Consider the following 26298-nt stretch of genomic DNA (forward strand, 5'->3'; position numbering starts at 1 on the left):
TCATCACCCCAAAAGGTTTTGGTCCTCCCAGATGTGATGAAGGTGTGCGCGCACATAGGGGTGTGTGTGTGTGTGTGTGTGTGTGTGTGTGTGCATGCTCATACACACGCTCAATGTCTAGGATGCCCTTTCCTGGGAAGGCAGGCAGCCTGATAAGTCAGATGGATAAGAAGTCTTCGAATCAGACCAGAGGATGGATTGTAGCAACACTACTTTCCAGCTGTGTGACCTTGTTCCCCATCCATTATTCTAAGCCTGAGTTTTTTAGAGACAATATAAAATGTGTGTGTGTATCTTTTTTTTTTGTTAAGATTTTATTTAATTACTTTATTTATTTATTTATTTATTTATTCATTTTTAAAGATTTTATTTAAGAGATCATAAGTAGGCAGAGAAGCAGGCAGAGAGAGAGGAGGAAGCAAGCTCTCCACTGAGCAGAGAGCCCGATGCAGGGCTCTATCCCAGGACCCTGCGATCATGATCTGAGCCAAAGGCAGAGAGGCTTTTTAACCCACTGAGCCACCCAGGTGCCCCAGTGTCTGTGTGTTTCTTCACAGAGTGGCAAGTACTATACTAAGAAAACTTTTTTTCCTTATTAACCATACTTTTCTTTGAAAGATTTATTTATCAGTGGGAGAGGCAGAAGAAGAGGGAGAGAATCAAAGTGGGTTTCAGTCTCACGACCCTGAGATCCCAACTTGAGCCAAAACCAAGAGTAGGATGTTCAACCAACTGCCCCCCCAACCCCAGGAGCCCGCAGCAGTATCATTACTGTAGGAGCCTATTATCACATGCTGTGACTCCCAGGGACAACATCTTACTCAACTTTTCCCTCTTGTGCCTTGGCCCTTCCAGGAAGGTGGACATCAGGAGACTGCTTTGCCTTCCTTGTTAGCCTAGACTGGTTGAGGAGTCTGGCCCTTCCCCTCATTAGGCCTGTCTGGCTTGGAGTTACACCCTCACCACGTGATGGGAAACTTACTGGATGTCCGGCCAGAGGGAAGACTGGCAACTCTTGCGTTCCTTTGATTTGGAGAGGGAAGGAGGGCTGCATCACACATTTATGCCATTAGTTCTAGACTGCTAAATGCATTTTTTGCTCTGCGGGAAGATACCATCGATGGGGAGTTATGGAGTTGGCGCGGGCTGGGGAGGGAGGTAGAAGCCATAGTACAGACAGCAGATACACACAGCAAAACCAGAGCAAGTGCGTTTAGAGACACTTTATTGACACAAATGGGGTATTTCCTGAAAAACACTACCTACTGGCGTTAGGCTGTGGAGAGTGTGGGTGATTAGGAATGACGTTTCTAGGGTTTGGAAAAAGCTTGGTTGTGGAAAATCAAAAAGCAATAACGAAGATCATAATGTGGCAAAGAGAAGCCTCAGTTGCAGGACTGCAGGAGTTGGCGGATTGTGTTTGATGCTGTTCCTGAATCGACGCGCTCGGGCTTCCGCAGCGCCCCTGCCCTGCCGATGCAGCTCTTGCTGGATAGTGATGCGGGGGAGAGAAGGCTACCACCAGCTTTGAGGCTTAGCTGGTCTAGGAGAGGGGTGGAGTCTGATCTACCACAATTCAGACTTGGTTCATGTGCTTATCTACTGGGTCCTACTCTAAACTCACAAGCAAGCAAGCTCAACATGAGTTATCTACCATGCCGGACTTTCAGAGATTAGGAAGAGCTTGGCTGACGGTATTTTTCCACCCTAAGGCAGCGGGGCTCACAGAGGCTCTGACCTGGTGCTTGAGACAGTGCGTTGGGAAACGCAGGAGAGATGGGCAATTGGAGCGTGAACACACCAGTACTACTCAGATACACTCGCAGGGACTAGGCGAATTCACTGGCTTAGGGACCTTTCATTTACAAAAGGAGGGGAGAGGAAGGCTTTTTGTTGGTGTTTTATTTTTCCCTTTCTGTGTGAACTTGGGAACCAAGGTCTGTTCTGAAATGCGTCTGGGCTTGCATCTTCCCACAGGGATGTCAGTCACACAGCCTCCGCCCCCTGGCGTCAGGTAGGTTCACAGATCCGGGGTTAGAGGCTGTGGGGGAGGGGAAGGACAGCCTCCTGCCCCTCGGCCACCCACTGCCGTCCTCGTTTGTCCGGCATATTCCTGCTTTGAGAAATTCCCTTCCCACTAACCTGTCTAGTTGGGCATCAAAAGAGAAAAACTCAGAGAATCGGCTATCTGGGTGTGTGGATGTTGGGGGACGGAGGAAGTAAAGGAGAATGCTTTTAAACAGATGGAAAGTAAAGGCTGGGGAAGGGACAGCCCCCGACTGGCACAGTATTAACACGCAGGAGCTGGGGCTGTGCAAGAAGACCGAGCTGGCAGTAAAGGTCAGGAGGGCAGGGTGTCTACAGCGCCAGCCGAGTTGAGCGATCAAGTTCTTGGCTGTTCTAGCAGTAGGAAAATTTCGAAAAACCAGAGCCAGCCTGGTCTGGCCTTCAGCGAATTGTGTTACTGAGGGATCTGTCGTGGGAAATACGCAGCACCAAGGCAGCAAGTGGGGTTCCTAAAGTGGTAATAGCCCTTGAGAACGTTTCTAAGCCCTTTAATAAAGACAACCTGCCAGACGAAGCTTCCAGAGCAATGCACACTGGGTCTGGCTCCTCTAGGAATATGGGGAGGATCTGAAGCAGGCTGGGGATCACGGGGTTTGTAGTCCTGATCAAGCCTTCTGGAAAGGAGCTGAGTTGCCATTCAGGAGAAAGAGTGATGTGCAAACCAGCCAGAGAGGGAAAACCGAAACAAGACAGATGCTCAAAGCACATTGCGAGCACCACTAAGATGCAAAGCGGCAGAGGAGAAGTGGAGGGGTAGGGGCGACTCCTGCCAGAGAGGCGGAGAGGAGACGAAATTCAGCCGGGAGAGAAAGCAGCGGCGGTCTGGGCCGGAAAGGAGCGGGGCCAGGAGGCCAGAGAAGACCCGACCGCAGCTCCCCACCTCCCAGGTGTATGAAGGCAGGATGTGGTAAAGCTGCTTGGCCTCAGACAGCCTCAGTGTGCTCTGCTGATACCTGGGTATGGTAATACCCACGGTAATATCCGCCTCACAGGACTAGCTGTGGAAGAGAACTAAAGTATCAGAAATGAATGTGCTGTGTAAGCCATGTTGCTCTCACGGCAGAATTAAGGATGAGAGGTTAGGAAACAGAAAAGAATTAAGCTTCCTTGTAAAAGATAAAGAAGGGGAGAAAATGATAGGTGCCATTGAATTCATTAAAAACCACTCAGGAGGGGGGCGCCTGGGTGGCTCAGTGCGTTGAGCCTCTGCCTTCGTGTTGGGTCATGATCTCAGGGTCCTGGGATCAAGCCCCGCATCGGGCTCTCTGCTTGGCAGGGAGTCTGCTTTCCCCTCCCCCCCTTCTGCCTGCCTCTCTGCCTACTTGTGATCTCTGTCAAATAAATAAATAAAATCTTTAAAAAAAAGACCAAACCACTCAGGAAATACTTGAGTTGGGCTTTTGAAAAAGGACAAAGGCAGCCATCGTGCGTACTACTTGATTACGAGTCAGATGCGTGGTCGCCTGGAAGCAAGAGGGTCGGCTGGTCGGAAGCAGCTTGCTTCTGCTGTAAACTTGGCCATCCACCAGCCACGGGACTGGAACTCACAGGAATCTGTGCCCAACTCTCTTCCTCATTACAAAGGACGAAAAATGGTCTATATTCTGCCCCTATTTCAGAGGAATTGTGTGGGAAATTACCGATGAGAAAGGTCTTGCTTGAGTTTACTGAAAGTATTTTCTTCAATAAAATTGGACTCTTGAAGATGTGAACAAGGACTTGTTTCAAGCAGATCCTCCCAAGGATGGAAGAGTTGAAAGAAAGATTTGTCAGGTGAGCCCCAGAGCCAGTGGAGTGTGCTCTTTCCCTCACAACTTCCCCCCAGATCTGAGGGACCTCTCACTGCCTGGGCCCTGCCGCCGCCGTGCTTTCAGATCCCATAAAACAGCCTTCTCCTTCTTCCTCACTAGGTGCCGAAGGACATCACACTTGGACCAGTCACTCAACTGAAATGAAATGAGGCACTGACTCAAATTTTTTCAGTGTTCCTCTGCTCTCCCAAAATCCAGAAAAATACCCAACAGTGAGAGACATCATGGATTCATGGGTAGAGTATTTGGAAGTCACCGAGCCCTGCCCATCTCTTCACTCATTCACGTGTCATCCATCTAAGACTTAAAAGCACATTTCTTAATTTAAGTATTCCCAGAGGTAATGTCCTTCTGGAAGATTCTTCATGGTCACTGAGGAAATTCTTCCAGTCCACCCCATGTCCTACTCTGAGCCTTACAGCCAGATTCCAGTTACCTGACACTCTCAGAGCTAACCTTAGCCAGGCAATCCGAACCCTCCCACCACGGCCCACCCCCATGCTTGGAGATGAGGCATGGCCACAGCCAAGCTCAGTTTCAAGGTCTTTTTAAAAACAAAATCATCCTGTCTCTGAAAGTCCTGACTGGACAGCATCTAAGGCTTATTATGCCCCAGGTTAGCCTCTGAAGTCTCTTACTCAGTTGAGCCCAGTCTGGAGTCCCAGTTGCCTCCTGTGAAATGAGGAATAATACTGATCTACAGGAATTTTGAGAGGAAGAACTTAGGAATTTCTGTTCAAATGCCCACAGGGAAATAGTGCTTCCCAGCGATCTCAGGTGGGTGCTCCCATTGGAGTGTGCACCCGCGCTACCCTAATAGGGTTAGGAACCTGTTGCATGACTTTTAAGAGCCACTTCTGTCTTTGGCTTCTTGAAGGATTGAGCCCAGCTTAAGCCTTAGAGACCTATTGGGATCAAGCCTTAGAGTACCAAGTTCCGAGAACATTTTGGTCCAGGCTTAGTAAACTTTCTATCACTGAAGAACCTAGAAAGGCATGCTTTGCTCTGATGCTCTAGTCAGATGGGCCAGGGACTTGAAAAAACTGGCTTCAAGGAATCCCACTTCATGACACTCGTGCTTTAACCCAAATTAATCATTCCCACTTCCTTCCATGAAGACGTCCATTCACTTGCAGCAATGAAGGACGAGCCAGTTCCAGCCAGTTAGGGACAGAGGGATGTGCCACCTCCAGCATTTGTATAGTCATTTGGAGCCCAGGGAGGGAGTCCCGTTGGCATGGGAGCTCCTCGCTTGAAAGCTAGAACAGGGTGAGGTTGAGTCCACATAGAAATGTTGGCTCCTCGGTTCTGGCAAAGTCTTAGGGTGTGCAGAGGTCTGATGGAGTTAGGAAGTGAGGTGAAAGTTCAGACGTGAGCAGGTATGAGTGACTAGAAGGGTGGATGCAGGAGGCAAAGCGATGTGGCCCCTGGGGCACCCTCCTGATGCCGTTGATATCACTGAATCTGGAATATCCTGTCCCTCGGGGTCCAGACCACCTACCAATGATAAAACAACTCACTGAGAATTTCCAGCCTGGCCCAGTCAATCCCAGCCGAAGACTCTGACCAAATCCACAATCCTTACAAAGGAGGGAGTGGGGGAGTTTTTGTCGCGGTGGGAAAGATGTTCAAGTTTCTCCAACACTCAGGCCAAAGCAATTCACCTTCTGAAGGGCTTGACGTAGAGCTTTGTGACCTGGGTATCATCGACTTCAGGTAGTACCCTGAGGGCGGGGACTCTGGATAGGGTAGAAATCTAAGGGGTCAGATGTAAAGTCACTTGGGTGTGGATGGACACAGTCACTTGCGCCAGCTGCCGTCCGGATGCAGCGTCCCCGGCCCTTCCCTGTACGTCACCCCAGGCTCACGCCTCTATTCCTCCACGGGTACAGCCGAACTCTCTTTGTTCTCCGACGGGATGGCAAGATAGTCAGACCTGGAGGAAGGCAGACGGGAGGAGAGAATCAGTACTTTCCTACCCAGGGGTGGGAACCCAAGAAAGGGGAAGGAGTGGGGCACAGGAACAAGGATGTCTGCAGAACAGCTCCGCATTTCCTTCTGCCTCTGTTTCCCAGGAGAAAACTAGAATGTCCCTTTCAGCGGGGGCTAGAATACTAGACACTGCCTAGTTTTTTCCCTTCCCCTAGCAATGCATGAATCTTCTCATTGGTCCACATGGGTCTCAGGCTAAAATGTGGACCACACTGTGGGGTGTGAAATTATATTTTATAGTTGCTTTAATGTTCATTTCCCTGATTACTGCTAACGCTGTAAGTTTTTAAGTGATTCGGGTTTCTGCTTCTGTAATTCGTTCACGCGCTTTCCCAGTTTTCCGGGTTTTTTTTTTTTTTTTCCTCATGGATTTTTCCTTTTCTTTCCCTTTCCCTTTCTCTTTTTTTTTTTCTCTTGTTTTTTTCTTTCTTTCTTTTAGGGGGAGGGGCAGCAGGAGAGAGAGAGAATCAATCCTGAAGCAATCTCCCCACTGAGCATGGAACTCAGTCCCAGGACCCTGAGATCATGACCGGAGCCAAAATAAAGAGTCAGCCTCTTAACTGACGGAGCCCCTCCCCCACCCCTGGATTTTTCTTTGATGGCTTCGTGTCTTGAAAATATCTTCTCCGGGTCTGTTATCTCTAAACTGATTTTCATATATGGTGTCATGAAAATCACCTTTCCTCTCCATGCCTTTTGCATTTTAAGAAATCCTCTCTCCTAAGGTAATGAAGATAGTGTCTTCTATTTTCCCATGATAGGCTTTTTAAGTTGTACATTTTACCTTGTCTTTAAATCCACTCACAATTTACTTCTGTTTAGTGGGGGGGGGGGACTTTTTATTCTGACCCATTTGGAGGGGGGCTCTCGGCTTTGCTCTCTTCGTGCTGCATGCCTAGGTCAGTACGGATAAACTCTTCTCTCTAATAGCTCTATAGGAAATCTTCATGTCGGATAGGGAAAGTCCTACCAGCCACCTTCATTAAATAGTGCTCTTTCTTTGAAATAGGCAAACAGTGGCTCATGAGCTAAGAATGATCAGAAGCGTTGCCCACCAAGAAGCAAAACCAAAGAATAATGCACAACAGAGATCGGGTGGAGAAAAGAGTCACAATCTGGGCATCGCTTGGTTTGGACTAGTTTTGGCCCTTCCGTCTTCCATGTGACTTTTAAGATCCACTAACTGAGTTCCTTGAACAATCCAACAGGGGTTTTGGTGGAAATGTCATTGAATTTACAGATTAAGTTCAGAGAGAATTGCCATGTTTGCATCAGTGAGGTCTGATTCTCCCATTTACTTAGGTCTTAAGTCTTCCAGTAAAGTTTTGCAATTTTCTGAAAGTTCTCGCACATTTTCATCAAATGTATTCCTAGGTGCCGGACAGTGTTTGTTGCCACTGTGATGGAATTTTTTTTTCAATTGTTCTAACTATTTCAATGTTTTTCTAAATGTCTGTGGTTGGACTACAGGTGGTTTTTATACTTTTGTGTTTTGATTTGTATCTACCCTCCTGTGGAATGTGCTCACGGGCTCTAATGGTTTGTCCAAAGCTTCCCTTGGATTTTCTATGTAGGTGGTGGGGGAAGTCACGGGCAGGACTTGGCTGTTGGGTGACCTGTGGCCAGCAGTCAAGCCGCCCACCCCCCAACCCCCCCACCCCCCGCCGGCTTTTCCTGGGGTGTGCATTCTGCCTACCTTCCCCATTCCCAGAAGCTGTCCCAGGGACACGGTCTGAAGACAGTGATGTGGTGTTGAGACTATCTGGACAGTATATACCCGTCTGAACCCAGTTAAGGCCTCTGTCTACACAAGCCTTTAAGATTCTGGCAGGCTTGTCCTGTGGCTACCCAGGGAAAGTCGTGTAAGTAATTTCCCTGGTTTAATTCCATCTGGAAAGGCCTGCCTCTTCCTTCCGTCTCTCCCTGGCCTCCCATCACACTGGGGAAGCTCCAGAGGGGGTTGCCAGCCAACAATAGATAATTATATTGGGTATGAATCATGATACTTTGGTGTCTTCCCTTACAATTTTTACTCTTTTTTTTTCCCTCTGTATTTACTTAGTACACTCCCTAGGATCTGCAAGCAGACATGTTTCTCATATCATAGGCAGTTCTAACCCCACTGGAATTTGCTGGAGGTAACCTGAGTAGCCGCCCTTCTTCGGTTTAGGGATGACTGGTGCTTCGGTTTAGTATTTATGCTTCGCAGGACACGTCATGCTTCCTGGATCTGAGGAATCTTTCCTCAGCCACTGTATCCCTGAATATCATTTCTCCTCCGTTTTGTCTGTTCTGTTCTAATGGGTATTCTCATTTTCTTCCTTCATCTTTCATTGTGATACCCCATCTTTTTAAATCTCTGGGCTTCACTCCGTACTGCTTAATTATGTTGATGCCCTGCTCCTCCGTATCTAATCTTCTGGTGAACCCCTCCATCACATTTTAAAATTTTATTGACTCTACTTTTCATTTCCAGATTTCTTAAATTATTTAAAATTTGCCTGTGCGTGGGGTGCATGGGTGGCTCAGTCGGTTAAACATCTCCCTTCGGCTCAGGTCATGATCTCGGGGCCCTGGGATCAAGCCCCGCATCGGGCTCTCTGTTCAGCAGGGAGCCTGCTTCCCCCTCTTTCTCTGCCTCTCTGCCTGCTAGTGATGTCTCTCTGTCAAATAAATAAATAAAATCTTTAAAAAATAAAATGAAATCTGCCTGTTTGTTTTTCTTAGCAACTGACTCTATTCTTGTGCTTTTATTTTATTGCTTTAACTCTCTCAAAGGAACTTATTTTCAAAATTCTACCAAATCCTGTGTCTGAAGTTCCTGGGATTTAATCCTGCCATTTGTTCCTTGTCTTGCCTGTGCTGGCTTTTAGCTTTGGATCAGACTGTGAAATCAGATCCAGCTGTGCTTTACGCGGGGAATCCTGGTAAGCCTCAGCTGAGAGAGGGTCCCTTCAGAATGGTTTTCCATTTGCTCCTATATGGTTATCACTGTCTGGGGACTAATTTTTTAATTGAATTTCTCAGCTTAGAGGCTCCTGGATCATGCAGGTAGTATAAATTTAAATCCCAAACGTGGTGACTGCAGGCTTGTGGTTACTAATTCTCGAGAATCTTTTCTGTTTCTCTTTGGGAGTCAGGCCAAGACAGGTAAGTTTCCTTGGGTTTTTCTCCAGGCTGGCAGACTGGTTTTCTCATCTGTCCTTGGCATGTGTTGTAGCCTTTGGAGGATCCTGGCTCTGCTGGGGGCCTCGGTTCCAACTGTTTGGTGTGCGGGCCCAGTTGTAGGCACTTTCTGTCCAAGCATTAAAACGTGAGAACCTTGGTTTCACCAGGAATGACAATCTTCCCCAGCATATCATTACTTTCTATCCTTGTATCAGTTGTAATTTTTACTTTCTAAGATCATAGCATCATCTAATATACTTTCTTTTTTTATTTTTTTAAGATTTTTATTTATTTATTTGACAGACAGAGAGCACAAGTAGGCAAAGAGGCAGGCAGAGAGGAGGAAGCAGGCTCCCCGCAGAGCAGAGAGCCCGATGTGGGGCTCGATCCCAGGACCCTGGGATCATGACCCGAGCCAAAGGCAGAGGCTTTAACCCACTGAGCCACCCAGGCACCCCGTAATATACTTTCTTTACCAAACATTTTTAGGTGATCTTATCTGCCTCCAGTTTTTAGGATATCACCTCTGCATTGTTGCTAGCGTTGTAAATCTATGACCATTCTGCGCTTTCCTCTCCCCAAATTAACAGGCCAGAGCAGCCTCTTAGACCCTCAGACCCCATCATTTCTCAGATGTGCTCACTCCCCTAGGGCCTTGGTAAACATGGCCACAGTACGGTCTGGAATGAGAATGAGAGCCCCTACTCTGGGTATTCAATTGCTGCCGAGCTCCAGGGCAAAGATCGTGTGGCTCCAAGCTCCTTAGCTAAGAAAAGGCAGTGCCCAGATGGCCTGATGAGCTCCGAAGTGTACAGCAAATGGCTCAGTGTGACAGAAAGAGCACAAATGTTTGGAATCAGGAGGCCTAAATCCCAGCCTCTCCTCTCATTATCTGTGTGGCCTCCTCAAGCCACTTAACCTCTATGAGCCCGCTTCAGCCTCTGTAAGATGATCATAATAATGCGAATTTTGTAGGACTGAGATGGTGGCTTATGGGTCTTATTTTACATCAGAGGTTAAGTGTCCCCGTCAAGAGTTAGCAGGCACGAATCAAAACTTTGCTTTGCTTCTTATAATGATCTTGGGCAAACTCTCCCGGGCTCAGTTTTCTCAGCTCTAAAATGGGTGTATCGATGCTGCCTACCTCGAAGATCATAGTGAGGACAGCGGAGGACCGTGTCAATTGCTTAGCACCTCGACTGTGAGGGCAAGCGCTCTGAAGGTGCCCGTTAGCCTTATTTTTGGCATCTTCGAACTTACGCGTTTTCTTGGGCTGCCTCTTCGGCCTTTGAGACCTTCCTGTAGCAATATATCATCTCGATGAGCAGCCACAAGGTGAGGAAGACTAGGAGGATGTACATCATGATCTCCGAGACCACAGAGGTGAAGTCTTCTCCGGCTGCAAGGGGGACATAGGGTTCAGAATATGCACGCCCAGCAAAGCCAGAGCTGTCACTGGCTCCGAGATATATGAGACCTATTTTTAAGTGTCGCTTAAATAAGCCCTGGGGCTAAGGAACTCAGATGTCGGAGAGGTTTAATACCGTCGGACACTACTCTCTGCCCATTCGCTCACTGACTTCCTTCTGGAGCGGGGGGTGCGGAGGAATGGGGAGTGGAAGAAATCACAGAGCCACGGGAGGAATCTGGGAACCGAGTGAGAGATAAGAACTGGGTCCCGGTTTTATGTGAAGAGTCATTTCCCTTATTGGAGACTCATCTCCCTAAAAGGTAAGGCCAGGGTAACCGTTCCCACCCTGACACTACCTACTGTGTTCCAGAACATCTGGTGAGATGTGATGGTCTACGCAGATGTGGGGAACGTGTCTAGTTCAGCCACTTTGTCCTCTGACATTAGAGTGGCAGAGGGAGAGAGCGTGGGGCCAGAGCCGCCAGCCAGCCCCATGAGCTGGGCATGTTCTCTACAAGACCAGACTGGAAACAGGGTCCTTCGCACTGTCTTCCTTCCACGTCATCCCAAACCCAAACAGAAATGAGAACAGGAGCATTGCATGTACTAACCGGGCTTTCTGAAACACAAATCTGATCCTGCCTTTGTCATGCTTAGAACCCTCTGTGCTCCCTGCCGCCCTCGCCCTCGGGAGAAAGACTGAGCTCTGTGAGCGGCAGGTGGGACCATTCATCACCAGGCCCTGCTCTCTTCATCGCCATCCGACGCACAGGCAAAACTTGCGCTCCCATATACACTGTGGTCTTTTGGGATCCGCGGACATCAATCCAAACCCTTTCCTCTTCCTCGATGGGACTGCCCCTCACTCTGCTACCTCTGTCTCAGCATCCTCTCCTGCTGTTCAGTCCCCTGACCACTCTCCCAGATGCCACCAACGGCCCGGGCTGCGAAGCCTTCCTCAGCCTCTCATGCAGAGGGTGTCCTCCTCCGTGCACTTGTCCTCCTGGTCCATCGTGACCCTCCTCAGGGTGTACTGCCATGGGTTTCCCTGTATTCCCTACTGGTGGTGGGCTTATTAAGAACATATTTCACTTATTTCTGAATTATCAGCCTATTGTCTAATGCCAGAATATTTGAAGTACTCTGTAAATATTTGTTGAATGAATGTATATAAATAAATATTGATCTTCGTTTCATGGCCAACCAAAATGACAATTAAAACATGCTCCATGGCACGTGTCCTGACAGATCCTCCTTTCTAGTGGGAAGGAAGGTTTTAGTCACATCTCCCATTGCTAGCTTCTACCTCTACATTAGATTCTTGGTCCCTGGTTATTCATAGCCCCCATCATCCATAAGGCCTCGCTCATTAGCTCATTCAAAGCACAGAATAGCCATCGCCAAGACCCTCGGCTCAGAGGAGCAGTCTAAAGGCTCCACGATCATCCAGGTTTCCTGGATGCTGGACCTCCTGGAGCTGGAGGTCAGAGATGCAGCCTGAAGCCCAGAAGAACACCATACACATCAAATGTCTTTTCGTGGCCTTGACACTACCTGATTTAGGACATATTCATCTTAAAGCACGCATTGTATTAATGCAATAGCCCAGAAGTAGTAACACAAGAAGGTATCTAGGCTCACTATTTTTACTCACTTCTAGGTAAAAAGACCTCAGATTTTTGTCTTAGAGCCAAGAGGCCAGAGCTTAGGGTAGGATAATTTCAGCTTGAGCAAAGAAAACCAGAGAGGTTCTGGGAGACTCTAGGAATGGAGGACAGGCAGTGGGGCATGTCATGGTGGGGCATGTGGCTCTGAGCCTTATGAGACCAGTAGTATCTGGGGGGGGAGGAGGTATTCTCGGAGGCTGCCAGGGGGTCACTGAGGAAGAGAAAGAGGAGGGAAGGGAAGGGAAAGGATGGGGAAAGGGGAGTGGGAGAGGAAGGGGAAGGAGCAGAGAAGGGATGGGGAAAGGGAGAGGGAAGAGAAGGGGGAGGGGGCGAGAAGAGGGAAGGGGAAAAAGTTATGAAAAGGAGAAGAAAGAGTAGCAGGGAGTGTGATGGTGGTAGAAGGAGAAGATGCCATGGACACAGAGCTAGCCTGGTGGGCAAAAGATCTGGCTTGGAGTCCTGCGTCAGGTGCTAACTTGCTTCACGTCTCTAGGCAAGCCCCTCACTGATCTCCCCACCCCAAAATGAGGGACACCAGGGCTGCACCCTCCAGGCATTCCCCGAGGGAGTCATTTCTACTGACACACGCCAGGTCTCACTCCGACCCTCCGAACTCACACCCACAAGAGCGGTACTGAGATGTCCACACGGAAGACAAGCCCCCTGGGCGATTCCGACGCCTGCTCTTTGCTCAGAACCCCTGCATGAAATGAGAGCCAAGCTTCCTTCCAGTCCTAGCATCCCAAGAGGATCTGTGGTTCTGACAACAAACTTGTTTTCCTTCTATTTTTACCCAAGCCTGGCTCTGGCGCCCAGTAGGCGGACTGGTTCAGCTTTGGCACACCTTCCACTGGCTGCGCGAGGGTCTCTGGAGGCAAAAGCCTGGGAGCGCAGTGGGTGCAGACAGGCACCTTCCTAGTGGCGGGCTGTCAGCAGCCAGCAGTTCCCCGTGGTGAGCAGCAGAGGGCGCCAGCCCCTGCTCCCCAGGGAGAAGAGGTGTGTAAACAGAGAGGCTAATGGAACTTCTGAACAGAAAAATACCTTAGAGAGCTTCCAGGCCAACACACTCATTGTACACAAGAGGAGACCGGCCCAGATGGGGAAAATGGCTCATCAGGTCTCAATGCCAGTGGTCTGAGAGTGCTCTGCACGTTCAGAACTGACCTATCTTCCGTTTGAATCATGACCTCTTGACCTGCCATTCGCTCTCAAGTTTGCATTATGAATTCTATCACAATAACATGAGAAAAACACACACTTATGGTTTGGAAGTCAGGATTCTTGGAAATCCTAGGAAAAGCCCTATCTTGACTTTGACCTCTTCTTTCATGTCCCACACCTTTTGCCTTCTTACCACCCGGCATCTCGAGGCAGCAATAAAGCTAAGAAGATGCTGGAAATAGACTGCCTGAGAACAGGCTAAGAGAAATGGAACCATCATTGAACATGGATCAGAAAACACACAAGAACATGCATATATCACTCTCTGACACGTGAGGGAGTGTTGGCAAGGGGCTAGGAGCCACAGTTCCCAGAGTCCCTTGAAAGCACAAGGACCAGGGCACCTGGGTGGCTCAGTGGGTTAAGCCTCTGCCTTCATTCAGCTCAGGTCATGATCCTATCGTCCTGGGATTGAGACCCGCATCGTGCTCTCTGCTCAGCAGGGAGCCTGCTTCCCATCTCTCTCTCTCTCTCTCTCTCTCTCTCTGCCTGCCTCTCTGATTACTTGTGATCCCTGCTAAGTAAATAAATAAAATCTTTTAAAAAAAAGAAAGGAAGGAAGCACAAGGATCAGGCATGAGAACACTCAAACTTCGCCCTGGATTCTGGACTGGATTAAAAGAGAAACTTTTGAATTGGGTTGATGAAAGGGCTTCCCCGCACCTCCCACCCCAGCAAGAAACTAGCTGTGGGAAATCTGAAGATTTTAAACTAAAAACTAGAAAGTTTGTTCTCCCAGTTGAGAATGCAGTTATATAATGAGAGATGCCGGGGATGGGGAAGGAGGAGATTGCTTGCGTGATTATTTGGGGGAGGGGAACAGAAAACAAAAGGCTGTCCAACTTTGGTTTAGAGGAGTGGTTCTCAAAGTGTGGTCCCCGGCAGCTGGAGCATCTCCTGGCAATTTGTTAGATGTGCAAATTCCCAAGCTCTATCTACAGAATCAGAAAGTCTGCATTTTTAAAAAGTCCTGCAGGGGATTTTGAGGCTTGCTGAAGTTTGAGCACCGCTGGTTCAGGGATGTGTATGGCTTACACACAGGAGGGTTTGAGGACCTCTAGATGACCTCATGAGCGTTCCCTGTGCCCAGCGAGTCAGGGATTCAACATAAGCCAGAGAACCAGGTGCAGCTGATTTGGCAGCTTTGGGCTTTGTGGAGGCTGTCTTCCTTCTCTAAGGACAAGAGTTAGGGGATGAAGGAAGAGGTCATTCTGCTGTCATCCCTGAGCCTTTCTGCTCTGAAGAAAGGCACAGAGAGGCAAGCTATCAGGCAGTTTTCAGGAAACTGGCCGCTACAGGAAGTCAGTGCTGACATTTTTAGGTATTGCCACTCTCAATATATGGGTTTTGTACTCTGCAAGGTTGTCATTTGGGTGGAAGCCCACTGTCCTCCTTCCCCCAAGAGCAGGGCACCCTGGAGACCCTCCGCCCCAGCCTCACCCTCCTCGGTGACTCGGAGGGGGATCAGCCGTGTAGTTTTCACAAAGGGGCGATGCGCCTCAAAAGCAAACTCCCGGGACACGTTGCAGGTGTAGAGGCCAGAGTCATTCAGAGTGACGTTAAGCACAGTGATGGACACGTCCTGCAAGTCTTTGCTCCCATTCCACTGCAGACGTCCCTGGAAGGGACTCTCCACCTCCTGCTGGCCGTTCCGATACTCGTAGATCTACAGGTAGAGAAGCAAAAGAGAGTAGGGTCGGGAGAGAAAATCGGGTCTGAGAGCTGGGATGGGGACAGGGCACGGCAGGGGCAGGGAAGAAAGGGGACATGGTTACAAGGAGATCCCAAGAATAGGGGTGGAATGGGGCTCAGAGAAGGGCAGGGAAGAGAGAAAGGCAGGGAAAGATGAGCAAAGCTAAACAGGTGTCAGGGCATCTGGACAAAGCAAAGCAAGAGGCAGAAAGGAGGAGGCAGGAAGAAGGCTGGCAGGAAGAAAGAGGTGCAAAGGAAGAACATGAAAGAAGGTGCGGGAAGGGGATTCCTGGGTGGCTCAGTCAGTTAGGCGTCTGCCTTTGGCTCAGGTCATGATCCCAGGGTTCCAGGATGCAGCCCCACATTGGGCTCCCCTGCCCCTCCACTCCCCCCTGCTCATGCTCTCTCTCTCTCTCTCTCTCAAATAAATAAAATATATTTTTAAAAAGTTTTTAAAAGGTGAGTGAAGCATACAGGAGACCAGGAGTGGGGAAGTTGGGAGAAAGAAAGAACTGGAAGGAGACAGAGAGCAAGAGAGAGTAAGATGTGTCACGGGGGCAGCCGGGGAGAGAACAGAGCAGAGACCCAGAAAGGCGGCTTCCTGTGTCACGAAGACATCTGAAAGCCTTGGCCTCAAAACTTGTCTCTCTGATCTGGTTCTCACTGAGAGGATGTGGTCCGTCTGGGTCAGGTCACAGGAAGGGGACCGAGGACGCAAAAGGTGTCACAGATAAACAGAGCTGCCAACTGATATGCATACCTCAGGTCTTTCATTTTAAGCTGAATTATAAGTGAAATGTGGTCTCAAAACTGGTTTTCTCAGACACCCCCCCACACCTTCTCACTCTCTACAGCTCTTTATTCTCTACAGGCGTGCTGTCCATTCTAGTCTCCACTTGGCATGCATGGCTCTCTACAGTAAAAATTAAATAACTAGAAATGAAATAAAATGTAAAATTCAATCCCTCCACTGCACTAGACATATTTCAAGTGCTCAGTGGCCACCTGTAGCCAGTGGCTACTGTACTGGACAGCACAGATAGAGCATTCCCATTGTCACAAACATTTCTAGGAGACAGCGTTGCTCTGTATGTCCATTACAACTTTCTAAAGTTTCTTTTCTTCCTTCTGAGTCAACTTCTACTCATTTTGGGCAGCCATGGAGGCCGAGTTGGGGGTTGGCTCCCAGGCCTGAGGTCAGTGGGAGCCTTCGCACCCAGCCAGACCTCCAGGTTCCTGTAACCTGGGGACCAGTGTCAGTCACAGTCAACTCTGGGTGAAAAACCGAGATTTGGGGGACATCTACTGATTCCGGTGTTGGCACCCAATTGAAGCAAACATTCAACTTCCCCCTATTATTGTCACCATGAAGTCTTTGTAGAAAAGAAACTTGCCTGCAGGAAGGTGGGATAGGGCAGTAAGAAAAACCTTGTGTCTCTGGTTCGAATCTAAGCTCTCTTTTTTTTTTTTTTTTTTAAGATTTTATTTATTTATTTGACAGACAGAGATCACAAGTAGGCAGAGAGGCAGGCAGAGAGAGAGAGAGGAGAAAGCAGGCTCCCCGCTAAGCAGAGAGCCCGATGTGGGACTCGATCCCAGGACCCTGAGATCATGACCTGAGCCGAAGGCAGTGGCTTAACCCACTGAGCCACCCAGGCGCCCCTAAGCTCTCTTATTAACTTAACTTCTCCACGCCCCAGGCGCCTCACTTACAGACGTATACCTCTTCTCTAGCAAACACTTATATCATGCTTCCTATATCCCAGGGCTATTCTAAATAGTGTTAAAAGTTAAAGCTAACAACTCTGACGGTAACAATTCTCTGAGGTAGCTGTGGTTCGCACCCCCCTTTTAGAGATGAGGATGCTGAGGCACAGAGGGGCGAAGCAAATTGTTCCAGGGCACAGAACCCATAAGTTGTGGAATCCAGACTCGAACCGAGGCAGGCAGCGAGGTCCCGGGGTCAGTGAAAGCGTGAGTAATGGGCATCCCCTAGGTGGTATTCAAAGCGCGTAACAACCATATTGGCAGTGGCTCCGACCAATCAGAACTGACATTAGCTACAGCACGGGGCGGGGCTTGGAGGCTCCCTGCTCTGTCAGGGTGATACCTGTCTCTAGAACATGGGGACCTCCGGAGGTTCCTAGCGGGACGCATGGTGGTGAGGCCCCTTGGGAGGCTAGGCATAGCTAAATACCCACCACAGGACTATTTAAATATTTGACTCACGGATGCGGCTGTACTGGGTATACCAGCTGAAAAGCGGCTTGGGGCAGGTGGGTGGGGGATGGGGTTACTGGGAGGTGGGCATTAAGGAGGGCACGTGGTGTGAGGAGCGCTGGGTGCTGTACCCAACTGATAAATGATTGAAAGCTACATCAGAAACAGATGATGTACACTAAGTTGGATAATTGAATTTAAATATAAAGAAGGAGGAGGAGGAAGAGGAGGAAGGGGAGGAGGGAGAGGAGGAGGAGGAGAAGAAAAGCAGCTTGGTCATCCCTGCAAGTCTTACTTCACTGAGACTGTGCGATTTCAATGAGCTAGCCTACGCTATTCCACATAATGATGCTGAGTGTCGTTTCAGTGCTCCTGCTAATCTAATCCATCCCCTAGGACAGTGCAGAAAATTAAAAACACCTACGAGGTGCCTTATCCGGTGACTAGCGCACAGTCGGCGCTAAATGCTATTTCTCTCTTCTCCCCCTTCCCCTGCGTGTAAGCAGGAATGCTTGCAGCTGGCCAGGCGCCCTTCCTTTCACAGAGGCTGGGCTGTCAGGTATCTGCAGGGGAGCTGTCAGTGCTTTGAAAAGAAAGAGCCAGGGTCTGTCAGATCTTTGCATTCCCGGACTCTCGGGATCCAGGCCCATAATAGCAGAGGCAAGCAAAAGAAAGGCCAGCGTCCGCAGCCAGACATACAAGGAAATCTTTACCGCCCTCGGGCCTGTAGAACCACTCCACCACCGTGGTGGCCTCCACCTCCTCCCTCTTCATGCAGGAGATGCAGCGCAGCTTCATGGGGTTGCCCTGAACGGCCTCCGTCTCCGAGGGCACTTCCACACATACAGGGAAGCAGACGCTGACTGCAGAGAGGCCAGTGACAGGGAAGGAACAGGAGGTGTGGGGGAAGCCGGCACCGGGAGAGTGGCGTTGGAGAACAAGAGGGAGAGAGGAGAGACAGAGAAGAAAGAGTCATGAGACAAACTTGAAAATTGCATGTATGTGTCCGTACATTGGCACCTGTGCTCCCCAAGGATGCATACTCGGAGCGGGCGGGGAGTGAGCTAGAGGAGACGTGAATGACCTGGAGGTCACTGCAAACCTCCCAGGATGCAGTTAGGGTGTGGCGCAACCCTGACTCCTGCCCTCAAAGACTTAGAGTCTAGGTGGGAAACAGGGCACACACACACCCATCCACTGACCACCATGCACCCCTGCATTCAGTCACCATTCGCTGAAATCTACTCCAGGCCAGGCCTGGTGCTAGGCTGAGATGCAACAATGAACTGAACGCTAACCACACCCTAAAGGCATCTAGAATCTAGCAGGGAACGCATACTCCAAAGTATCGTGAAATGGGGCCATGATGAGTGCTATGCTGGTGATGGGCTCTGTTCCCAGAGGAGGGCCAATTATTCCTGGTTGGACTGGGGAGAGAGGAAGAGGAAGAAGAGGAGGCTGGGGTTAGAACACTGTGAACACCTTTGTATGGCCTTCACAACATGAGGAGTCAGATGTCTGCAAGCCATGGAGAGATGTAATTATATCTGAACTTTATGAAAAAAAAAATGTAGGTAATTCTGATGCCTGGTGGGGGATGGAGCAGCAGTGAGGAAGACAAGGGAACAGACCCTCGGCCAGAGTGATGCTTTTTGCAGAGAATAGAGAGAAACAAAGTAAAAAATCTGGAGAGAGGTCAGAATCAGGGGGACACCTTGTATGCCACATAGAGTTCTGGACCTCCAGTCCCTGTTCTCTAGAAACTTATAACCCATTAAAAAAGTCTGAGCACATCAGACTGTACTTTCAGAATGAGTCAAAAGTGGGATGTGGCTGCCAGCAAAGCAAGTGCAAATGTGGGCTGCATTAACAGATGTACAATGTGCAGGACGAGGGGGCAACAGGCCCTCCGTACTGTTCAGAACAAATCTGGACCATTATGATCCGTTCAGGGTGTCACAGTTTGCAAAAGGAAGCTGTTCAATGAGTGCAGGCCCAGAGGGGAGCAATATGGTGCAGGGTCTGGGGACAAAATCTGGGGAGAAACAGACAGGAGGATGAGGGGTGCCTGGCTTGGACACAGTGAAGACATTTATCTGTCTTCAAATATTTGAAGGCTGACCTATAGAAGAGAAAGGAATTTCTGTCCAGTTCCAAAAGTTACAAGAGAGTAAGTTTAGCTTATTGAAAAAAAATAATTTTCTGGTGCTGAAGCTGTTTACAAATGCAAAAAAAAAAACAAAACAAAACAAAACAAAACAAAAAAAAACCCTACTTGGTAAGAGTTTACACTTCATTGTATAGAAGATTAAAAAGTGGGATAACCACAAAGGATTCTTATATCAGGACTTATAAGCCCCCTTCTGATGAATTAATAATAAAAACAGAACCCCTTAAAAAATGAAACAATACACATTGCTATTTAAAGGCTAGCACACTATAAATGGTTAGTTTGTCTCTGTATTGGCAGGCTGTTCATTCTAAAAACAGAGGAAAGCTTTATTTAGAGCTTAAAATGAGATTGACCGACTTATTGAGTCAAAAAATAAATTACATTCAACTGGCTTCGAAGGCAAAAAAATGTCACTATTAAACACAGAATTTAAAAAGCAAGTGGCCCTAGGATCTGTCACCCCACTGATAGCCAGGGTTGATCTGGCTCATATCTCTGGTTAGGCAAGTGTTCCCTTCCTCCCTCACTGCTCCACGTGTATCCTTCCCAAAACTGTGCACTCAGTGAGAGGGGACGACCTTACAGAGGAGGACTGTTCTCTGCTCAAGGGTATATGAGTGGCTGTGAACCTCCAAACAAGCTCTCAAGGTCCATTTGGAAAAGAACATAGAGGAGTCTATCTTCCAAGACTCCAGACACATCCAAATGAGGCACTGGATAGTCTGCCTTTCTTTAAAAACAAACAAACAAACAAACAAACAAGTGGCACTATGATGAAGTTTAAAATATCCACGTAAAATAAAGTTAATTGGTTTTAAAACTCTCAAACAAGTTGGGGCTCGTCTTATTGGGCAATCTGCAAGAGGGTCTCCTGATTCTGTATATGGACCATCCCTTTTTGGGGAAAAGGTCCCTATTTGGAGAGAACTGACCAGAAACACTTTCAGAATGTGATGTGTTTGAAGAGAAGAAGGTGTGGTCTTTGCAAAAGCTTGGGAATGAACAGAGATGCAGAGCTTGTGCCTTGAGAACTCTGTGTAGAAGGGAGCCTTGGGGCACATTCATATTTAATGAGACATGGTGAAGATAAGTTAGTTCAATGATGATGACTTCAAAGCAGCATGGTTGAAAATGTACCAAGGAATGCACAGTTACAAAATCAGAGGCAGGATGAAGATGTATTTGGCAACGGAAGGCCTGGGTTTATCTTTAACCCCAAAGACTCGGTTCATTCATCAACAGAATGTTGGAAATAACATCTCTCTAATGGAGTCATCATGGAAATTCTATGGAATTATTTATATGAATGTGCTTTGTATACTAGCCCTTGTTAAGGTATTTTACCCTTCATCTCTTTGCTCACCTACTCAGCAAATATGCTGTGTGCTTATTGTGTGCCAGGCACTGTTCTAGGCACTGACAATACAACAGGGAACAAAACAGAAACCATCCCTGCTCTCAGAGAGTCTATATTCCAGGGGAGGGTGAGAAAAACAAGATACATTATGTTATAATAAGTGCTATGAGAAAAAGTAAAACAGAGTAGAGGAGCACAGACACATTGGAGACAGCCTCATTGAGAGGGTGACAATGAGCAGGCACTGAAGGAAAGAAATGAGGGGAAGAAATGAGATATACAAATATCAGTGTGGAAGTATGCCAGATAGAGGGAATAGCATTTCAGGGGTCCTGGGGAGGGGGGAGTGTCTATCAAAAGCAAAAAGCACAATAAAGCACAGGGAACAGAGTGAGAAAGAAGGAGACAGAAACCAGGGCCAGATCATGGCTGGTCTTGCAGACCACAGTTAGAACCTTACCCTTGACTTTTGCTCAGAGTGACTTGAAGAACACTGGAGTATTCTGAGTGGAAGAAAGATATGATTTATACAAAATTACATGACCTGACTGCTATGTTGTTGAGAATAAACGGAAGAGGTGAGGAAGGGCAAGTGCGGAAGCAAAGAGAGTAGTTAAGAAGCTGGTACACACCGATGAGACTGAGAGATGGCCCAATGGTTTCGCTTGGATGAAGGTATAGTAGAGCTGCTGGGGTTTGAAAAGGAATAATTTGCTGGACCACACATCCTCTCATAGGTCACAGGTGATGTAGATGAACTGGTCTTAAATAGGGGTACGTTAGTTCATTTACAGTTAAAGGAGGGGGGAGAGAATATATGCAGTTAGAAAAACTGCCCCAGAGAACGAGTGCTACTGATTCCCTTCTCATAGAATTCTGCTCGTGAGGTCCTGGATAATACATTGCAAAATGGCCACAAAATTCTCTCATCCCTCTTTGATTGCCCTTTGCAATATGACTTGCTGCTCCATCCATCAAGAGGTGAAATCTGTTTCTTCAGCCCATGGAGACGGCCCCTCTCTGAAATCCTCTAGCTGTCCAAGAATGGTTGTACACATGGTAGGTATTCAGTCCACATTGCTGACTGTAAAGAACAAACTAGAATAGTCTTGGCCAGATCACTTCACTTTTGGTCTCTTATTCAATTTCCATAGTAATAATGAAGAAACTTGGGGCACCTGGGTGGCTCAGTCCATTAAGCATCTGACTTCGGCTCAGTTCATAATCTCAGGGTGCTGGAATTGAGCCCCACATCAGGCTTTCTGCTCAGCAGGGAGCCTGATTCTCCCTCTCCCTCTGCTGCTCCCCCTGCTTGTGCTCTCTCTCTCAAAAGCATAAATAAAATTTAAAAAATAATGAAGAAACTTCTAAAAAGGTAGAATATGATGTTATTACTAATGATTATATTTAATTAAGGAATAATATCAATCTATTATAAGGTAGAGAGTAATGTGTATTGAGCCAACTCCTCTAATCTTTTTCTTCTTTGGGCATTCCTGACTTTGCTCTAGAATTCTTTTCCTTGTGCTACGATAATAAAGGCTTTGATTAGAATGTAAATACTTTCCAAAGGAGGGTAATAAATGAAGTTATCTGTAGATATTAACACCCTGAAGTAATTTGTCTATCAGATTAGCCAGTCACTTAGCAGAGCCTTGAAAGAATGGGATCCAGCAAAATGGGCTGCTGGGGGAAGAGAGGAAAATATTCCCCACCCAACATAGCAGACATCTGGGAGAATAGACCTGGGCCTAGAGGCTCAGGAGGCCCGTAGGAAAGGCAATGGTTTGGCGGAGGGGAGAAAGGGTGATGGCTCAGAAAAGGGATGAGAGGATGATACCTATCTTGCAATCCTGCGGAGCAGGACATGTGTCCATAAGAAGTGCTAGAACAAGTAATAAGAGACTGAAATTGGGAGAAAAGAGTTCTCTAGCAAGTCCTCCCCTCTCCTTGAGTTCATTCTCTCACTTCTAAATTGGAAATGATACTATTTCCCCCTGATTACCCCCAAGGATCGATAGGGTGACCAAAAAGAAGTAATGGATTGAAAAATGCTTTGTAAACTATAAAGCACCAGACAAGTATAGAGTTTTCTTTTAATTATCATTATAAACTTTATTAAAAGAAATAAGGGAAGTTTTTTCAAGAGATGCAGACAGTAATATAATGGAAAAGATTCTTTCTATTCCTATTTGCATCATGTGAATAATCAGCTTGGGGAGGAGAACATATCTAGTCGAAGTGGTTTCCAATACTAGAATTACATTCAAATAAAATGAAATTGCCTATGTGAAACGAGGCCTTTTCTCTTACATTTGATGGCCAAGTTTCCCAAACCATCTCTCTTTCCTTCTGCAGCTTTTAAGTTTTGTGAAACAATGTTCCAGTTATGAAGAAGCTGAGAATTACCAAGGATGGGTGTGATGTGCACACTTCTCCCAAAGGTTCTATGTTGGGGTGGGGTGGGGAGTGGTGTGAGAAGAGGCGTGGACATTGCCAAGTTTAGCAATATTCTGTAAATACTTCCTTACTATTCAGTCTTAAATATTATCTGTTCCAACATCCAAACTTTACATATGAGGAACCAGATACTCTAAGATTGTTACATAGCAAGCTGATGGCAGAGCTAAGACTCCAAGCCAGGCTTTGTAAGTCCAAAGAGGTGCTTGGGAGAAGGCATGCTCACCCTCTCTGCTGGAATTCAGGCAGGGAGCTAAAAATTTAAATTAAGGTTTGGGAAGAAAGATTCTGTAGAGCCTTTTACAAGGGCTTTACAAGGCTCTCACCAACTTCATCTCCCATTGTTTTACTCACACTCTTTTTTACCCAGCCAGACCAACTTCTCCTAAGCCTCATGTCCCTAGTCATAGCCTTCCCTGAGGAAATTCCAGCCTTAAATCTTCAAGGCAGGTGAGATCATTGGCAACCTATTATGTTGGCTTCATCTTCAGGTCTAGTCTACTCTACTGGGGATGGAGGGCGGTGAGTCTGCCCTTGGGACTGGCATTACTCTTCCTCTTTGTCCTTCCTGGACTATCTCATCAGGCATTTTGTTCAACAGGAAGCTTGACTTTGCTTTTGGTCACATGCAAAATCCAGATAACGCTGGCAGCCAGTAAGTCGGAGGCTTAATAAAGTGATACTAAGGCAAAGAGGCAATTCCCATCAGCATATTTGCCATTGCACAGGCAGAATGAGTTTCACACCAAGCATGGGAGGATAATCCCACATGCCCAGTACCAATTAAGCAGGTGGGCACAATCACTTCTAATTATACTGGTTATTGATTTTTAGCATACAGAAAGGTAAAAACATGGAAAAAGTGGGAATGTAGAAGATTATGTGAAGCAATCTGTTAACTGAAGAGCACCTATATTTGACCTGAGGATCTAATCAGAGTCATCAAGACAGAGATGCCCAGAATTACACAACCAACCAACACACATACACACACACACACACACACAGGCGCACCACACATCTTCACCAATCTATTCAGATGCCCATTCTAACATGCTCACACATTCAAACATAGGCATATACATACACAGAGTAAAGCATTCTCTCAATCAAATATTCAAATGTTATCACATAGACTCCTTAACTCTCTCTACACACATGCAGGCACCCTACCTGGACACTACTCTGCTTAGCCCTACTGTTGCAAGTGAAGGTCTTCCGTATTTGGAAGGAGAAGGTCACCTTATTTCCTCACAACAAACAAGAACCTATTCATTTTTGAAAGCAAAAAAACATTGGTCCCCAAACACCAAAGCACCTTAGCTTCACATGCTCATGAAAAAGAATAAAGATGCAATGCCCAGGTGCCCATTTATCAAAGACATTGCTGCAAATGGCTGAAGCCTATTTTCCTTGTTAGAATTTTAAAAATGGACCGACAGCTAAACTGTTTTCATTCTCAAAATGCGTGCATCCAGCTTAAAAAAAAAAAAAAAAAGACATGGGAATTAATCTGAAGACCGACTGATTCCTCATTGAAAAATGAAATGTAAATGCAACTGAGATTTTTCATAATGAACGTATCTACCTTCCCTTTCAGCAAAGGAAAAGGGGAAAAAATACTTTGGAATTAACAGGAAACAGGAAGAGGAGTGGAAAAACCACCAACGGTGGCTCAGGAATAAAGCAGCAGGATTGAGGACGTGTTTTTCCAATCTCAAAATCCCAGCTCTCATGGAACCCCTATGGAGCTCCGTGTCTGGCAGACAAGCATAGAGGGAAGCCAACCAGGGCTCCTTTCTGTCACAAACGACATGAATTAAGTGTTATTATTGTTGGCATTATTACTGTTATCTGCATTTCGCACGGCAGGGTGCCGGTACTTACCCCAGAAGATGAGCACGAGGGAAGCCAGGGGAAACAATCTGTTGAAGGCAGGCATCTTTTTTCCGGCGGGTGGCTTCCGGGGCTAAACAGAGAGATTCCCTTGGTCAACAACTCGCCCTCTCAGATACTTTCGAGGAAACCCTTTGGGACGAACTGCCCCAAGGGGGCGACTTTCTGACTGAAATAAGGGTCAAGCGCCGGCGACTGGGGAGGCTTTCCGAGCCGGGCGGGGATTTCAGCTCCAAGCTACCCTTGCGCACCGCCCCAATTCGAGGGAGCCGATCAGCAGCTTCGCGCGTTCTCCCCGGAGCCCGTTGCTGGGATCCGGCTCAGCACCACGGACAGTGCCTTCCCCGCCCACCCCGGAACTTCACAAATTCCAGGCGCTCAGAGGCTTCTGTTTGCGCCTCGGTGACAGCTCAGCTCCGAAGAGAGCAGCACGGAGAGCTCTAGGCGGCTGGGCTGTCGAAGGGGTCCATGTTGATCCTCCTCTCACCTCCCCTGGGAATAACTATGCTCAGACCAGGATCCGCCAAGACCCAGGAGCTTCGGCTTCATCCGCCTGCACCGGCTCTCCAAGCTGGGCGTGCCCCCCGACACCCGAAGCCACCCGGGCCACCCGTCTGAGCTCCAAAATTCGTTCCACCTCGGTACCGTCCACACCCGCCCTCCGCTCCCCGGGAAGGTCCGGAGGGGCGGGGAAGGAGGCGGAAGCTCCTGTCGCGCTGCCGATCTCAGGGGGAGGGCACAGGGAGGGTGGGCCCCTTCCCCGGAGCTCGCCCCAGGATCGTGCCCGGTCCCGGACCCTGGGTGGCGGTGACCTACTGCCCTTCTCCAGGTCCCCTTGGACCGCGTATGTTCAGTCAACCTTGACATGCGCAGGCGGCTGTCCACCCCCACCGCTACCACGGACCCACCCCTCGTGCACACACTCCCCACCCCCAAACAGGCGTGCCCCTCCCCGGGCAGAACACGGCGGCGGAGCGAGGGGCGGAGCTTAGAGCGGCGCAAACACCTCCAGACCTCGCGGTTTCTCTGCTAGCCGGCTGTCTCCAGGTCTCCCTTTCATATCCCGGCAGCTCTCCGCAGCACGGGCACACCCCCTCGCACCAATTCACACCCTCCAGGCAACCCCACTCCTGCTCCCGCACACGCATGCTTGCCTCCAGCTC

At 48.0% G+C, this 26298-nt stretch overlaps 1 protein-coding gene across 6 annotated transcripts; it reads right to left on the reverse strand.

The window, feature by feature from the left end:
• Positions 1-1210: 1210 nt before the first annotated feature.
• SCN3B (sodium voltage-gated channel beta subunit 3) lies at positions 1211-26298 on the reverse strand. 6 transcript variants are annotated; one of them, XM_059183564.1, is made up of 6 exons: positions 26150-26267; positions 25127-25208; positions 17949-18112; positions 14778-15003; positions 10299-10437; positions 1211-5814 (listed from the first exon to the last, which is right to left on the reverse strand). In XM_059183564.1, exons 2-6 carry the CDS (start codon positions 25179-25181, stop codon positions 5751-5753), a joined length of 648 nt encoding a protein of 215 aa, XP_059039547.1. In that variant the 5' UTR covers positions 25182-25208; positions 26150-26267; the 3' UTR covers positions 1211-5750. The 6 variants fall into 6 exon arrangements, with proteins under 6 accessions (XP_059039547.1, XP_059039522.1, XP_059039540.1 ...); XM_059183539.1 differs by lacking the exon at positions 26150-26267 and adding an exon at positions 25781-26048; XM_059183557.1 differs by lacking the exon at positions 26150-26267 and adding an exon at positions 25773-25892.

Source organism: Mustela lutreola, chromosome 1 (assembly GCF_030435805.1).
Source record: "Mustela lutreola isolate mMusLut2 chromosome 1, mMusLut2.pri, whole genome shotgun sequence".
NCBI lineage: Eukaryota > Metazoa > Chordata > Mammalia > Carnivora > Mustelidae > Mustela > Mustela lutreola.

What these genes read in the sequence shown, in the direction of transcription:
- SCN3B (XM_059183539.1), bottom strand. Translation starts at nt 26,002, where the DNA reads ATGTCAAGGTTGACTGAACATACGCGGTCCAAGGGGACCTGGAGAAGG. An exon ending in AGGGCGGTAAAGATTTCCTT is followed by an intron (nt 15,004 to 17,948) that starts GTATGTCTGGCT and finishes CTCTACCTGTAG; the next exon opens with ATCTACGAGTATCGGAACGG. An exon ending in GAGGCAGCCCAAGAAAACGC is followed by an intron (nt 5,815 to 10,298) that starts GTAAGTTCGAAG and finishes GCCTTCCTCCAG; the next exon opens with GTCTGACTATCTTGCCATCC.